The following is a 17812-nucleotide window of genomic DNA, read 5'->3' as shown; positions in this document are numbered from 1 at the left end:
CACAAGCTCATCAACACTGAGGAATTGTTTGGTCTGTTTCTTATCAATTCACTGGCAGTTGGTCCACCAGCCAAAGGCAGGTACAGCTCCTTCAAGTTCACAGGAGCCTCTGCTTCCCAGGTCTGGGGAGGGAGCAAGCAGATACCCTCAGGCCTGTGACCCACCTTTCTGAATGGAGAGAAGCTGGTAGCCCAGCAAGGGTTACTTATTGTCACAAAGGAATGCAGACTTAAGAGGGACATGGAGGGAGATGCAGACTCCAGAATAAACAAAAACTGCTCTGTTTTTCTTTGAGAGATTCCTCCATGGGAATACCTCCTTGTGAAGCAGGGCTGCCATTCACTGAATAAAAGTTCATATCATAGAGCCCCAAATTCAATCTTGTTACACATAACCCCCATGCATATCTAATTTATTCTGTAGGGAGACAGTTACATTCGTGGCAAGTCACCACAGGTGATGAGAAGAGACTTGAGTCAGAGTCCTTGCTATAATAATTATGAAGTATGAGATCTGGGCAAATCATGTTCACTCAGATATATAAACAGTTAAAATACTACTTATCTTGCATGATCTTTGTGAGCATTAAAGTATATCAAGAAATGAACATCTGGGGAAGACTGTCTACTCCACCAGACACTGGGCTTGCCAGGCTGGCAGTCGACACACTCACTACCACTTCCTGAGCTGGGGCAGGAGTGTTTTTGTCCCAGAGGCACCTGATCACGCAGGGCTGTGTCTTGGCTGCTGGCACAGAGATACAGAGCGGAGTCCGTCAGCTCCAAGGGGGTCAAGCTCAGCTCCGAGCGAAAATCACTGAACTGTTCTGAGAATCGATCTGATATGTTTCCTTTCTCATTAACTTCCCTGTTGTAATACTGAATGAGGAACTGGGGGCCCTGGCCCAGAGCCTGTTGGTACCAGTACACAAAGCGATGTCCAAATTCAGAGGAACATCTCAGCATCACTTGCTGGTTTCTTGATTTGATCAGATATTTGGGGGTCTGGGTGACTTCAGAATCCACCAGGCCTGTTGGGGAGCACAAGAAAGCTGAGGGCAGAGCACAGGGAAGCCTCCTGTTGCAGCCCTCATCGACGGGCTTCTATCTCAGGGAAGCAAATACATCTCAGAAGCTCCCACACTGTGTCCAGGAGTCACCTGCTCCCAGGAAGCAGAGAGTCACACAGCAGAGGAGCCTGGCGCCCATGGCAGCATCAGGAACCCAAGACTGCTACTGGCTGGGGGCGGGTCTCCTAGGGTAAGTGGGGTAAACTGCCCACCCTCCTGCTTCCCTGATTGGAGCATTTGCCTATGACTTCACAGCTATGTGTTTCTGCAAGTTCCCTACCCACTGTACACCCTGCCAGGACCAAAGGTGAGCCCTCTATACCATTCCTTGCCCTTCACAGACCCTGAACAAGGGGTGGGTGTGAAGGGTGCACCATTCCCATGTCCCCATATGCCCACAACAGAGCTTGTTGTCCTCTGCCTGGCCCTGCCTGACACTCAGCCAGGCACTCACCTGGCTGGGAATCACCAGGCAATCAGCTGACAATCACCCAGCCCTCACCAGCCACCCCAAACCCCTCACCTCCACTTCCCTTGCAGCTCCAGGAGGCTATCTCCTGGCCACATCCTGAGGATCCAGGCACATCCCCACTTTCCCTGGCAGTGAGGAGTCTGTACTGGTCCCATGTGCCCTGGAACCTCAGGATCTCAGGGATCTCAATCCTGCTTTCTCAGGCAGGCATGTAGCCAAGGTTCCTTAAAGCTGCCCTCCCCAGGGTGAATCTCCACCCTTCCCAAGTCCCCTGCTTACCGTGGGCCCACAGCGCCTCCTAGTGGCCAATGGTCCAGAGTGTCATGGGTCTGTGCCTTCTGTCTAAAGCAAGAATGTAAACGCCCCACACATTGAACACACACACACACACACACACACACACACACACACACACGTTCTACTGTCTTCCCAACCTGGCTGACTTCAGATTGGTCTTCAAAGTCCCTCTTAGCCTCTGGAGGTAAAAGACTGTAGAAAACAACATTTCCATTAAGAAGAAAATAATTTCACTGGCAGTAGCATGCTGAGGTGGAATCACACAGACCTTCAATATAGACACTCTGATGAGCTCAGGGGAATACAGCCTGGGACACTGCATTCCTTAGATCCCTCTGATTAGTCAGATCCACATATTTCTTGATTTTATACATTAATTAAATATCACTAATTCTAGATAATGGATTTATATACAGAGATTATATATTAACCCATTGATTATTAAAGTTATAAACGCTGGAAATTAAAAAAACCAACCATGCACTATATTTAACGTAGATGTAGCTGGGCGTGATAAGAGACTGCACACTCCGTGTCACACTGCAGACATGTGGCCCTGGGCTCCGAGGCTCTGCTTGTGAGAAGCCTGCAAGCAGCTCTCCTACTTCCAGGCCACAGGGCTTCCCTTATCGTTTTGCACAGACTGGAGGTGGCCGTGTAGCGCCGTGAAGTAACCGCTGGCGAAGAGGTACACAGATACCTGGGAGCGGTTGGCAGACTCCAGTGTGAGAGGGAAGTTCTGTGTATTTGGTCTGGAGACGCTGTACCTGTCAGTCACGTCTCCCTTCTCCGAGGCAGGACGGATAACTGAGTAATGGATCAGCCTCAGCCCGTGTCCTGGGTCTTGTCGGTACCAATACATATAATCATGGTTCATCCTGAGTACAATAAGTGTGGCGCTCTGTCCTGTCCTCACGACCTGGAATCTGGGGTCCTGAGTGACCAGCGTGGACGACCCCCGTGGACAAGGAGGACCGATGCTGCAGTCACAGGGGACATGCTCAGTGCTGGCACCCCCAAGGGGACCCTGCCCCCAGGACTCACCTGCCTGCAGGAGACAGAAGACCACACAGCCCAGGAGGCAGGGACTCATGGCAGGGGCGGGGCAGGCGGAGGGCCCTCTGGTCTGAGTGTGGATGAGAGGGCAGAGGGGCTCTCCAGGCAGTCCTTCTGAGATGTCACTGTACCTGCCAGGCCCCAGAGCCAACCTGTCACTCAGGGGGCCACGCCCCTTCCTCCAAGGCTCAAATCAGAAATGAACCTAAGTGAACAGTTCACATATGACCGACCTAGACAGCATATTAAAAAGCAGAGACATTTACTTTGCCAACAAATGTCCATCTGGTTAAAGCTATGGTTTTTCCAGTAGTCACGTATGGATGTGAGAGTTGGACTATAAAGAAAGCTGAGTGCCGAAGAATTGAGGCTTTTGAATTGTGGTGTTGGAGAAGACTCTTGAGAGTCCCTTGGACTGGAAGGAGATACAAGCAGTCCATCCTAAAGGAAGTCAGTCCTGAATATTCATTGGAAGGACTGATGCTGAAGCTGAAACTCCGATACTTTGGCCACCTGAAGCGAAGAACTGACTCACATGAAGAGACCCTGATGCTGGGCAAGATTGAAAGCAGGAGGAGAAGGTGACGACAGAGGATGAGATGGTTGGATGGCATTGCCGACGTGATGGGTATACGTTTGCATAACCTCCGGGAGTTGGTGATGCACAGGAAAGCCTGGCATTCTGCAATCCAGGGGGTCGCAAAGAGTCAGACACGACCTAGCAACTGAACGAACTGAACAGTGCACAACAGGGAGACCCATCCAGCTCAATGAACATAAGCCGTACACGTTCTTGTAAACTTTCCGTAAAACTGTTCACCACTTTATGTACATTTTATTCCAGAAATAGCTGTTCATTAATACATATATTCATTTTCTTTATCTACATATTTCTGTGGTTTTGAATCTCAGGGAAATTCCTCAGGGCTACCTGCTGCCCTTTAGGACTCACATGTCCCCAGTAATCCCTCATGTTTCTACTTTGTTTAATTGACAAGAGTCTTGTTCATGTCCTTCCACCCACAGTGATTCTGGATATGGTTCCCCAACCTTAGGGCAGGCTCATCAACACCTGAGGAATCCTTGGGCTCTATTACTTATTAATTCACGACTGACAGGGGGCCTGTCAGACGCAGGCTCAGCGCCGTCATGCTCACCTGAGCACGTCTTCTGGTGTCTGAAGGGTGGGGGGGCAGCAGGCCGAACCACCTCAGGCCTGTGGCCCACCTTGCTTTGAGGAGAGAAGCTGGCTGCCCAGCACCACGGATGACATGTTGGCACAAAGGAGTCCAGACGGGGAGGGTTGTCGGGAGAGATGGCTGACCCGGGGCAAAGGAAAATGCTCCGATTCTACTTGAGACATCCATTGCATGGGAGTACTTCCTTGTGAAGCGTGGCAGCCATTCAGTAACTGATGTCCTAGACCCTAGACTCTATCACATCGCACAGACCTCACATTTAGAAGGACCCTGTACTAGCTGCTATGCTCAGCTGCTGTGATGTTCAACTTCTCAATAATTTCTGAACCTGAATATCATGTACCTGGTCATGAGTGGGTGACCGTGGTGACCTCCTGATGTGCTGGTTTCCAAGGAACCTGATCACAAGTCTGGGCTCTGGGGGACTAACTATTCCTGGGGCCTCAGAGACAAAAACACAGAAACTAAAGTCAGAAGCCATGAATGAGCCCGATGTTGTAGCCATAAAAACAAGCCTTGAATTGGGGCCTGGCAAGTCCATGGGATCCATCTCTGTGCTCAGAATGTCTCTGGTCCAAGAGACAGTGGGACCCACAACACAGGAGACTGGTGCCCAGGCAAGGCCATCATAGAAAGGGGGACTTTTCATTTCAACTCCTGTGACTTGGATGCTGGGGTCAAATCAAAGGCAAGCCTTCTCCTGACATGAAATAATCTTTCACCAAAGTTGCTGCTTCTGGTTACCTGCTCAGTCCCAGCACCCAGTGTGTGAATTTGAAGCCTTTCTATGTGTGTGACATGCAACCTCAAAGTGATTTTCTAGGAGATGAGGACTTCCTGTCAAAATAGCATCATAAAATCATTTTAGACAATGTGTGCACAAGAAAAGAAATTTATGAAAGTACATAAATAATTTAAAAGAAAAAAAAAAAAAAAACAGCTTGTACCAGCAGGGAAGACCTTTGGATGGTCATTTTCCAAACCATCCATCTCCAGATGGGATGGTCCCTGACATGGATATGGTGCTCACATGCTTTCAAGAACATCTTGCAAAATCTTTGTCAGCATTAAAACATATCAGGAAAGAATGGGAAAGGCTGTCTACTCTACCAGCATCTGGGTCTCGCTGGCTGGCAGTCCATGCCCAGCATCCACTTCCTGAGCTGGGGCAGGAGTGTTTTTGTACCAGAGGCACCTGATCATGCAGGGTTGTGTCTTGGCAGCTGGCACAGAGATACAGGGCAGAGTCTGACAGCTCCAAGGAGCTCAGGTTCATCTGAGAGCGAGAATCAATCTATCTGGCATGTTTCCTTTTGTGTGCACTTTCCCATCATAATACAGAATGAGGAACTGGGGGCCTGGCCCAGGGCCTGTTGGTACCAGGATACATAGCGGTGTTCAGATTCAGGGGAACATCTCAGCATCACTTGCTGTTTTCTTGATTTGATCAGATATTTGGGGGTCTGGGTGACTTCAGAATCCACCAGGCCTGTTGGGGAGAAGACAGACGGAAGCTGAGGGCAGAGCACAGGGAAGCCTCCTGCTGCAGCCCTCATCTCCAGGCTTCTATCTCAGGGAGGCAAAGGCATCTCAGAAGCTCCCACACTGTGTCCAGGCCTCACCTGCTCCCAGGAGGCAGAGAGTCACACAGCAGAGGAGCCTGGAGCCCATGGCAGCATCAGGAACCCAAGGCTGCTGCTGGCTGGGGGCGGGTCTCCTGGGCTGAGTGGTGTAAGTCTGACCCTCCTGCTTCCCTGATTGGAGCGTTTGCCTATGACGTCACTGCTCTGTGTCTCTTCAGGCTGCCCTTGTCCCCTGGACCCCTTGGCAGGACCCAGGGCTGGCTCCTCTATGCCCTTCCCCGTCCTGCACAGCCCCTCAGCAAAGGGTGGGTGTGAGGTGAGTTTCATCCCCTGGTCCCATGTGCCCACAACATGTCTTGTTCTGCTCTGTCTGACCCTGCCTGACGCTCACCACCCAGCCCTCACCAGATACACCAGCCTCTCACCCTCCCCTTCCCACTCTGCTCCAGGAGACGCCCCCTGGGCATATCCTGAAGCTCCAGGTAGGTGCCCAGTCCTCTGGGCAGTGAGAAGTCTTTGCTGGCTCCACGTGTCCCAGGACCACTCAGGGAACTCAAACCTGCTCCCAGATGCAGGCATGTAGCCAAGGGTCCCTTACGCTGCCCTCCCCATGGTGACCCTCAAGCCCTCCCAAAACACCATGCTTACCATGGAAACACAGTGCCTCCAAGCGGCCAAAGGTCTAGGGTCTCATGGATTAGCAGCTTCTGTTTAAAGCAAGGGTACAAAAATCCCACACCCTGAGCAAACACACACACACACACACACACACACACACACACACACCTGTTCTACAGCCTTCCTAGCCTGGCTGATTAGGGTTGATTTTCAAATCCACTCTTAGCCTCTGGAGGTGGACTACAATATGATCTCACCGTTTTACTAAGAAGGAAATAGTTGCTGCATCACTACAAAGATGGTAGTTAGCTAAAGATGGAAATATATCATCATAAAATAAATACTCAGAGGATCTCAAGTGAATCTGCAAACATGTCATCATAACTACTTCTGATTAATCAGAGGCATATATTTTGAGATTTCCTATTTAAATTAAGCATTATCAAATGCCATGTAATACTTTTTAAAAGAAGTTTTATAAATGTGGCCTCAATTAATTCTGCAGTTATAAAATCATGATATAATGGGGGAAATACAGGATATATTTTGACTTTCAGGAGATTTTGATAAGGGCGCCAGGTGGTGCCAACCTGCCCTAGGTTATGTGAGATGCTAAGGATATTGGGGGGTGGGGGCTGCGTGTCGAGAACACACAAAGACAGTCTGTCCTCCTTCAGATGGACTCAAGTGAATTTTTGGATGATTTATAATTAACTAAAGTTTGTTTCCTTTTCATGAGTCCATATATGTTGCTCAAAACAGACCACATGGAGAGGCCACTTTAAAAGCCGCCCTGTGACGTGGGAAGGGACCTGACCCAGATGAGGGAGGAGCAGTGTGGCTGTGGTAGAGAGGGCCAGGGAGCTGATGCAGGGAGGTGGGGAGAGGAAGTCCTGTCCGCCTGGGAAAGGTGGACCAGAACCGAGACCAGGTGAGAGCCAGGCTGGGGGAGAACCCCCAGAAAGACGGAAACGAGCTGCCTGGGGTGAGACAAGAATGCCTAGTGTATCTAATTTACCAACAACCTTCCTCCTAGATCTCAGGCTCAGGTGATGACTAGGAGTCTGACCTGGGGAAGCATCTCCTGGTTCACAAGGAGGATGCAGAGGAAAGACTGAGACCAATGGAGGACACATGGCCCCGAGGCCCGGGAGTGAGGCTGAGGCCAACCTAGTGCACACACCCAGGGTCACGCTGCAGGCATGGGGCTAACAAAGCCCTGAGGCTCCCGGGTTAGGGCCCTGCACGTTGTCCCCCTGTCTTTTTGCACAGAGAGGAGGTGGCCCTGAAGCGCCGTGGAGTCACTGCTGGCGCAGAAGTACACAGATGTCTGGGAGCGGTTGGCAGACTTCAGCGTCAGAGGGAAGTTCTCTTTGTTTGATCTGGAGACACTGTAACCCTCGGACACATCTCCTGGCTCAATATTGGGCACAACAGCTGAGTAATAGATCAGCCTCAGCCCAAGTCTTGGGTCTTGTCGGTACCAGTACATAGAGTTATGACCCAGATCCTGAGTACAATTAAGTGTGGTGCTCTGTCCTGTCCTGACGACCTGGAATCTGGGGTCCTGAGTGACACCAGCGTGGACCGCCCCTGTGTAGGAAGAGGACCGATGCTGCAGTCACAGCGGACATGCTTCGTGCTGACACCCAAGGGGACCCTGCCCCCAGACTCACCTGCCTGCAGGAGACAGAAGACGACACAGCCCAGGAGGCAGGGGCCCATGGCGGGGGCGGGACAGGCAGAGGGCCCTCTGGTCTGAGTGTGGATGAGAGGGGAGAGGGGCTCTCTGGGGAGTCCTTCTGAGATGTCACTCTCCCTGCCTGGCCCCAGAGACAACTTGTCACTCAGGGGGCCACGCCCCTTCCCCCAGAGACTCAAATCAGAAATGAACCTGAGTAAACTGTTCACAACACGGAGACCCATCCAGCTCAACGGACATAAGCCTCACACATTGCTGTAACCTTTCTGTGAAAGTTAAAGATTTTTTCCGTAAATGTTAAAGTGTTTAAATGATTTGTACGTTCTAGTCTAGAGATAAGTCTTCATTAACATGTATATTACTTTTATTTATCTACATATTTCTGGAGTTTTGAATTCTGGGGAATCTTTCTGGCGTCCTCCTGCCCTTTGTGATATATGTCCCAATAGCACTTCAAGGCTATGTTTCCGCAAAATTGACTCTATTCCGCAGTCCTGAGAATGTCCCTCCACCTACCATGTTTCTCCAGGTTTCTGCTCCCAAACTCATTGCAGGCTCATAAACATTTGAGGAATTCTTTGGTCTATTTCTAATCAATTCACTGACAGACGGTCCACCGGTCAAACATAGGTAGAACCCTTCATGTTCACACGTGTTTCCCTTGTTGGGGGGAAGAAGCCAGCAGAGCCCCCTCAGGCCTGTGACCCACCTTTCTGGGTGGAGAGAAGCTGGGCACCCAGCACAAGATGACATTTTGCCACAAGGAATACAGATGTAGGAGGGACCTGGAGGGAGATGCAGACGCCCCGGTAAACGGAAAAGGCTCTGTTTTTATTTGAGACATTCCTCCCATGGGAATACCTGCTTGTGAAGTGTGGCTGCCATTTATTGAGTAGCAATTCATATAGCAATTCATAACTGTGTCTTGTTACACACAACAAAACGCGTATATGTAACTTGCTCGTACAGAGATAGTTCCATGAGCAAAGGGACCACATTTTAGAGAACAGACTTGAGCCGGAATGCTCGCTGTAACACTTATGAAGTATGAGATCTGGGCCACTCATGACCCCTCAGATGTTCAAACAGTTAAAACAATACTTGTCTTGATGACTTTAGTGAGCATTAAAACATACCAAGAAGTGACTGTCTGGGGAAGTGTATTGCTCTACCAGAGACTGGGCTTGGCAGGCTGGCAGCTGACACTCTGGGCACCATTTCCTGAGCTGGGGCAGGAGTGTTTTTGTCCCAGAGGCACCTGATCATGCAGGGCTGTGTCTTGGTTGCTGGCACAGAGATACAGAGCGGAGTCCATCACCTCCAAGGAGGTCAAGCTCAGCTCAGAGCGAGAGTCACTGAACTGTTCTCCTGAGAATCGATCAGATATGTTTCCTTTTTGATACACTTTCCCATCATAATACTGAATGAGGACTTGGGGGCCCTGGCCCAGGGCCTGTTGGAACCAGTTCACAGAGAGGTCTCGAGAGTCAGGGGAACACATCAGAGTCGCTTGCTGCTTTCTTGATTTGATCAGGTATTTGGGAGTCTGGGTGACTCCAGAATCCCCCAGGCTTGTTGGGGAGGAGACAGACAGAAGCTGAGGGCAGAGGACAGGGAAGCCTCCCGCTGCAGCCCTCATCTCCAGGCTTCTATCTCAGGGAGGCAAAGGCATCTCAGAAGCTCCCACACTGTGTCCAGGACTCACCTGCTCCCAGGAGGCAGAGAGTCACACAGCAGAGGAGCCTGGCGCCCATGGCAACATCTGGAACCCAAGACTGTTGCTGGCTGGGGGCGGGTCTCCTGGGGTGAGTGGCGTTAAGTGATGACCCTAATGCTTCCTTGATTGGAGCATTTACCTATGACATCACTGCTCTGTGTCTCTGCAGTCTACCCTTGTCCCCGGGACCCCTTGGCAGGACCCAGGGCTGCCTCCTATATGTCCTTCCCCGTCCTGCACAGCCCCTCAGTTAATGGTGGGTGTGAGGCGAGCACTGTCCGCATATGTCCATAACATGGCTTCTTCTTCTCTTCCTGTCCCTGGCTGACACTCCTCACCCAGCCCTCACCAGCCACACTAATCCATCACCCACTGCTCCCCATGCTGCTCCAGGAGAAGATCCACTGGGCACATCCTGAGGCTCCAGGCAGGTCCCCACTCCCCTGGGCAATGTGTAGTCTGGGCTGGGTCCCTGTGTCTGGACCACTCAGGGAACTCAACCCTACTTTCTGATGCAGGCATGTAGCCAAGGTTCCCCTAAGCTGCCCTCCCCAGGGTGACTCTCAACCCCTCCCAGGGCACCCAGCTTACCATGGACCCACAGTGCCTCCTAGTGGCCAAGGGTCCACAGTCTCACAGATCTGTGCCTTCTGTCTAAAACAAGAATAGAAATACCATGGACTCCACACTTTCAACCCCTACACACACACAAACACACACACACATCCATCATCTGCTGCCTTCCCAGCCTGGCTGAATTAGGGTTGATCTTCAAGTCTAGTCATAGGCTGTGGAGGTAAAAGACTGTATGATCAGACATTTCTGCTAAGAAGGAAATAATTGCTGCACCACTACAATGACAATAGCTAACTATTGTTAGCTAAAATGGAGTAATGTGGGCAATAGAAATAGCCCTTTCATGATCTCAAATGAAGCCAGCCTGGACACTTGGATTCGAGACCTTCTTCTGATTAATCAGATACATATATTTCCAGATTTCATAATTAAATTGAGCATTATTAAAATCTAGCCAGTGCATTTTATTAAGAGGTTTTATGGGTATGAATCTATTTATTTCCTATGAACTTGTAAAATCTTGATAAAGTAAGATACCATGGAGGAAATATTTTGACTTTGAGAAGATTTCTCCGAGGGAAATGGTGGAAACCTGGTCCAAGTCAATTGAGATGCTAAGAAAGAGGGGCAGGGAGGAGAACACACACACCCAGCCTGTCTCTCATCCTGCGAATGGACTCCCGAGAGATTCTGGACGGTTTCTAATTAACTGAGGGTGTTTTCTCTTTGATGACTGCAAGAGCTTTCTCAAACACAGCGGCTTAGGCATGGTTACAAATTTCCCTGTGTCATGGGAAGGGCCATGACCCAGATAAGGGGAGGGCAGTGTGTCTGGAGCAGAGAGGGCAGGGGAGCTGCGGCCAAGGCAGTAAGGGAGGAAGACCCGCCCCTCTGGTGGGCAAGAGCAGGGAGCACTTGAGAGTTAGGCTGGGGGAGAAACTTCCAGAGAGATAGCAATGAGGTGCTGGGGAGAGACAAGTGGGTCTAGATGTACCTGATTTACCAATATTCTTCCCTTCTGGGGTCTTAAGCTGATGAGTAACAGTCAGAACTAGTCAGAACTGGAGCTTTCCAAAAGAGAGACGGATGGTGGACACATGTCTCCGAGTCCCTGGGGTCAGATCCAGGCCTGTTCAGATCGCACATCCAGGGTCACAGTGCTGGCACGTGGACCCCAGGGCATGAGGCTCCCGGTGCTCGGAGCCTGCACGTGGCCCCCTGTCCTTTTGTACACAGAGCAGGTGGCCGTGCAATGGCGTGGAGTAACTGCTGGCGCAGAAGTACACAGATGTCTGGGAGAGGTTGGTGGACTCCAGCGTGAGAGGGAAGTTCTCTGTGTTTGGTCTGGAGACTCTGTCCCCGACGGGCACGTCTCCTTTCTCGGAGTTGGGAGCAACAGCTGGGTAATGGATCAGCCTCAGCCGGTGTCCCAGGTCTTGTCGGTACCAGTACATATAATCATGGATCATATACTGAATACAATTAAGTGTCGCCCTCTGTCCTGTCCTCACGACCTGGAATCTGAGGTCCTGGGTGACACCAGTGTGGACCGCCCCTGTGGAGAAAGAGGACCGATGCTATAGTCACAGTGGACATGCTTAGTGCTGGCACCCGCCCCCACCGGGACTCACCTGCCTGCAGGAGACAGAAGACCACACAACCCAGGAGGCAGGGGCTCATGGCGAAGGTGGGGCAGGCCGAGGGACCTCTGGTCTGAGTGTGGATGAGAGTGGAGAGGGGCTCCAGGGAGTCCTTCTGAGATGTCACTGTCCCTGTCAGGCCCCAGAGAAAACCTGTCACTCAGGGGATCACGCCCCTTCCCCCGGAGGCTCAAATCAGAAATGAACCTAAGTGAACAGTTCACATATGACCTACCTAGACAGCATATTAAAAAGCAGAGACAATTTATTTGCCAACAAAGGTCCATCTAGTCAACGCTATGACTTTTCCAGTAGTCACGTATGGATGTGAGAATTGGACTATAAGCAAGGTGATCGCTGAAAAATCTGCGTTTATCAACTGTGGTGTTGGAGAAGACTCTTGGGAGTCCCTTGGACTGCAAGGAGATCCAAGCAGTTCATCCTAAAGGAAGTTAGTCATGAATACTTATTTGAAGGACTGATGCTAAAGCTGAGACTCCAATACTTTGGCCACCTGATGTGAAGAACTGACTCATTTGAAAAGACCCTGATGCTGGGCAAGATTGAAGGTGGGAGGAGAAGGGAAGAACTGAGGTTGAGATGGTTGGCTGGCATTACTGATGTGATGGACATGCACAACTTCTTGTAAACTTTCCATAAAACTGTTCACAATTTTAGGTACATTTTATCCCAGAAATAGCTGTTCATTAATACATACATTCATTTTCCTTATCTACACATTTCTGTGGTTTTGAATCTCAGGGAAAACCTTCAGGGCTTCCTGCTGCCCTTTAGGAATCACATGTCCAAATAATCACACATGCTTCTATTTTCTTAAATTGACAGCAGTCCTGTTCATGTCCTTCCACCCACAACGATTCTGGAATCTGGTCCCTCAACCTTAGGGCAGGCTCATCAACACCTGAGGAATCCTGGGGCTCTATCACTTATTAATTCACCGACTGACAGGGGGCCTGTCAAATGCAGGCTCAGTGCCGTCATGCTCACCTGAGCACGTCTTCTGGTGTCTGAGGGGTGGGGGAGCAGACGGCCGAACCACCTCAGGCCGGTGGCCCACCTTGCTTTGAGGAGAGAAGCTGGCTGCCCAGCACCACAGATGACACGTTGGCACAAAGGAGTCCAGACGTGGAGGGATGTCGGGAGAGACGGCTGACCCCGGGGTAAAGGGAAAATGCTCCGATTTTACATGAGACATGCTTTGCATGGGAGTTCTTCCTTGTGAAAGTGGCTGCCATTCAGTGACTGACATCCTAGAGCCTAGACTATATCACATCGCACAAACCTCACATTTAGAAGGACCCTGTACTAGGGGCTATGCTCAGTAGCTGTGATTTTCAACTTCTCAATAATTTCTGAACCTGAATATCATGCACCTGTTCATGAGTCGGTGACCGTGGTGACCTCCTGATGTGCTGGTCTCAGGTCTTGGGTCTGAGGGACTAACCATCCCTGGGGCCTCAGAGACAAAAACACAGAAACTAAGTCAGAAGCAAGGAATGAGCCCGATGTTGTAGCCACAAAAACAAGCCTTGAATTGGGGCCTGGCAAGTCGATGGGATCCACACCTGTGCTCAGAGTGTCTCTGATCCAAGAGACAGTGAGACCCACAACACAGGAGACTAGTGCGCAGGCCAGACCATCATAGAAAGGGGGAGTTTTCAACTCAACTCCTGTGACTTGGACGCTGGGGTCAAGTCAAAGGCAAGCTTCTCCTGACATGAAATGATCTCTCACCAAAGGTGCTGCTTCTGGCTGCCTGCTCAGTCCCAGCACCCAGTGTGTGACCAGGAAGCCTTGTTGTGTGTGTTTCACATGGGACCTCAATGGAATTTCCTAGGAGATGAGGACTTCCTGTCAAAAGAGCATCATAAAATCATTTCAGGCAATGTGTACACGAGAAAAGAAATTTATGAGAGTGCATAAGTAATTAAAAACAAAAACAAAAAAAAGCTTGTACCGGCAGGGAAGATCTTTGGATGGTCATTTTCCAAACCATCCATCTCCAGATAGGATAGTCCCTGACATGGATATGGTGCTCACATGCTTTCAAGAAAGTCCTTAACCATAATACTTTCCAGGAGTAATGTTTTAAATATTTAGCTCTGGGATAAAGAGGACTTTAAAACAGAATGACAGCAACAGAAATCATACTGTTCACTGTCAGAGAAAGAGACAGGCCTGGGAAGGGGGCCTAGGAGAACTTCTGGTGATGAAGTGTTCTCAGTCTTTACAGGTGAATGTTCCATGGGCACATACAGATGGAAGGATCAAAGCCATGCTTCGGTTCACTGTACAGCGTGTAATGTTATTGTATATACAGTGGGTCCCTCGAACCACACTTTTTTGAACTTCCTGGGTCCAGTTTTGTGTGGAATTTTTAATAGATACTAACTATAGACCTTGTTGTTCATCTGGTAAAGAATCTCCCTGCAATGGGAGAGACCTGGGTTGGATCCCTGGGTGGGGAAGATCTGCCGGAAGGGGAAAAGTCTACCCAGTCCAGTATTCTGGCCTGGAGAATTTCAAGGACTGTATGGGGGTCACAAAGCGTCAGACACAACTGAGTAACTTTCACTTTCACTTTTGTCAGTGCTACACAATTGTGGCTGGTTGAATCTGCTGTTCTGGAATCATAAATACAGCGGGTTGACTGAATTTTAAAGAAACTTTTACATCAGGGTTAGAGCTGGGTCAGGGCTCCCAAACTTCACATTATTCAAATGTTTACTATAATCCATATGCCAATAAAGTTGATGTAAAAACGCCTGAGGGTAAGTTACATGCTCTGTTTATCTCATGTATTGAACCATCAAGCACAATTACTTTCATTCCTGTGATATCTGAAGATCTCAAGTAAAGGGCTTGAAGTCACAATGTGTCCATATCTACTTTAGTACCTAGGAAGCACTAGAGGAGGCTGTCAGAGATTAGCAAAGGGAGTCAAGAAATCCAGAGTACTGTTACCTGCCAGGGACTTCATGTGACTAAATTCCTGTGAAACACTGGAAGATGGTGTCCTGACTAATAAAATATGTCAACTAGACTCTGCCATGGATATTTAGCTTTATTTTTCTGGGTGCTCCTAAAAGGGGTAGTTTTGGAAAAGGTAATATATTAATAGGTAAATTTTAATAATAGAAGATTAGCATTTTAATTCGTAAACCAGATGACCCTCCATAATGTAGGTGGGCTTCATGAAACCAGGAGAAGAGATGAATAGACAAAAGAACACTGATCCTCCCCCAAGTAAGACATAATTGTCAGTTCATGGCCTTCACACTGGGCCACTAGTTCTTCTGCTTTTGAACTTAAACATCAGTTCCCCCTCAGTGTCTAGTAGCACAAGACCAGCCTGCAGCTTTCGCACTTATCAGCTTTAACAACTATGTGAGCCAATTACTTTAGAACATGTGTGTGTGTATGTATTTGTGTGTGTGTGTCTATTATTTATTCTGGTGGGGGACAGTTTGGGGGGCGGCAAAATCACAATAGATTAGGACAGACTTGAATCAAATACCTAGACTGAAAGGAATGAAATATGAGATGTGGGCAAGTCAGTTCCACTCAGATGTATAAACAGGGAAAATAATACTTACCTAGGATGATCTTTGGGACCATTAAAACACAGCAGAAGAAGAATGTCTGGGAGAGTCTATCGGATCTATCTAGGCCTGGAAGGCAGGCAGTCACCCTCACCACACTTCCTGAGCTGGGGTAGGAGAGTTTTTGTCCCAGAGGCACCTGATCATGCAGGGCTGTGTCTGGGCTGCTGGCACAGAGATACACGGCTGAGTCCATCAGCTCCAAGGCGCTCAAGTTCAGCTCAGAGCGAGAGTCACTGAACTGTTTTGCTGAGAATCGATCCGGGAGCTGTGCTTCTCCACTCACTTCCTGCCTGTAATACTGAACGAGGAACAGGGGGCCCTGGCCCAGGGCCTGTTGGTACCAGTACAAAGAGACGTGTCCAGAGACAGGGGAGCATCCCAGGGTCACTCGCTGTCCTCTTGCTTTAATCAGGTATCTTGGGGTTTGGGTGACTCCAGCATCCACAAGGCCTATGGGGGAAGAAGACTGGGGCTGAGAAGGAACGCAGGAGAGAAGCCGATGGTGCCTTGGTTTCAGGCAAAGGCAGCCTAGGAACAGAGATTCTCTCCTGTGCCAAGGACCCACCTGCTGCCAGGAGACAAAGAGCCACACAGCAGATGTGGCTCCAGCCCATGGCAGGAGGGGCTGAGCTGTCTGTGTCTCCTTGCTCAGAGCTCTGCTTCTCTGAGAGCTGGGGTTCTGGGCCTCCTTCCCCTGATTGGAAGTGAGGCAGGGACGTCACTGCTCTGATGTCATTGCCTCTGCTGGTTCCCAGGAATCTGACCTCTCATTCCAGGTCAGCTGATCTACAAGCACTGCTCTGTCCTGCAGGCTCTTAGATGACCTGTTAGCTGGACTGCTGCTCTGGGCGAGGCTGGGTTTATGCCCGACGCCCTTCCCAGTGGCTCCTTTGCTTCTCTCTTCAGGCTGGTGTTTCCCTTTTCTGTTTCTTTCCTACCAAATCCCAGCTCCATATTCTTCACTTTTTCTGCAACCTCAGAGGCTCCTTCAGCATTGCATAGATGAAGTTCATGGCTCCCAGCTGGGACAGCAAGCTTACAAATTAGTGCCTATGCTAGTCAGGCTTCTAGAGATAAAAACCTCAAATGAAGCTTTCTCTTAACCCTCCTGGTCCCAGGCACTAGCACTGTCCCCTTGCTCTGCCCCAGAATCTTCTGGAGTTTGGCAGTTCCACAGCTTCCCCATGTGGTCTATGTGTGGAAACCAAGATTGTCTGCCCAGATTTAATAGTCATGGGATGCGTTCATAGTAGAAAATATTTCACTGCTTGCTGATCGCACTGTTTTTGCTTGTTTTGTTTTTCTAAAAACATACACGCAATTAGAAACACAAACTCACAAACCAGCCTGCCTTAGCTGACTTATGATTTTGTATTTCAAGAGAAAAGAAAGGTGTTCATGCAGGAAATATTTCATACTTTGACTTTTAGAAGACTGTGATGAGGGAAATGCTACAAACTTGGGTTAGTTTTTGTTGGTGGTGGTGGTGTTCAATTGCTAATTCCAGTCCAACTCTTTGAGACCCCATGCATCGCAATGCACCAAGCTCCCCTGTTCTTCACTGTCTCCCAGAGTTTGCTCAAATTCATGTCTTTGTGTTGGTGATGCTATCTAACCACCCTTTCTCTGCCACCCCCTTCTCCTTTTGCTTTCAGCCTTTCCCAACATGAGGGTCTAGGCTATTTAGATGCTAAAGACAGGCAGTGGTGGAGAATACATACACACACAGCTTGTCTCTCCTTCTCCTGAGGGACTACAAAGGAATTATGGATGATTAATAATTAATTGAGGTTGCATTCTCTTTGAGGCCCCAGGGAGCCTACTCAAACACGACCACTTAGGGATCATTACAAGGTTCCCTGAGTGGTGGGCTAGGACTTGACCCAGATGAGGGAGGAGAATCAAGGGTAACGTAGAGAAGGGTCGGAATGAGGGCCTGGAATGTGAGAGAGGAACGACCCCACATCTGGGGAAGTTGGACAAGAGCAGAGACCACACAGGGACCAGCCTGGGGGAGAACCTTCCATAGCGACAGGCATGTGGTGCCCGGGGAGAGACAAGAGGGTGTAGATGTACCTGACTTCCAAACACACTTCCCTCCTGGAGGCCTCATGTTCAGACTGATACTAGGAGTCAGAGCTGGCTAGCATCTTTAGGCTCACGTGGGAGCTACGGTGAAAAGACAGAGAATGAAAGTGGACACATGTCCATGAGGCCCTGTTGTCAGGTCTGTGCCAGCCAAGATCAAAACTGCAGG

The 17812-nt window shown here is 49.5% G+C and overlaps 3 gene segments (V, D, J or C); all 3 read right to left on the bottom strand.

Annotated features, from left to right (window-relative positions):
• Positions 1 to 48: 48 nt before the first annotated feature.
• On the bottom strand, positions 49 to 1208 carry LOC133073070 (T cell receptor beta variable 9-like). The segment is given in 3 exon segments: positions 49 to 122; positions 674 to 1030; positions 1160 to 1208. Coding segments are annotated over 3 exon segments (480 nt in total).
• A 6275-nt stretch (positions 1209 to 7483) lies between these two features.
• Positions 7484 to 8095, bottom strand: LOC133073069 (T cell receptor beta variable 6-1-like). The segment is given in 2 exon segments: positions 7484 to 7887; positions 7971 to 8095. Coding segments are annotated over 2 exon segments (453 nt in total).
• A 2773-nt stretch (positions 8096 to 10868) lies between these two features.
• On the bottom strand, positions 10869 to 13454 carry LOC133072923 (probable non-functional T cell receptor beta variable 6-7). The segment is given in 3 exon segments: positions 10869 to 11844; positions 11921 to 12061; positions 13324 to 13454. Coding segments are annotated over 2 exon segments (471 nt in total).
• Positions 13455 to 17812: the final 4358 nt, after the last annotated feature.

This window comes from Dama dama, chromosome 18, assembly GCF_033118175.1.
Source record: "Dama dama isolate Ldn47 chromosome 18, ASM3311817v1, whole genome shotgun sequence".
NCBI lineage: Eukaryota > Metazoa > Chordata > Mammalia > Artiodactyla > Cervidae > Dama > Dama dama.
The sequence above is the reverse complement of the archived record's forward strand: the minus strand, read 5'-3'. Positions and strand labels throughout refer to the sequence as shown.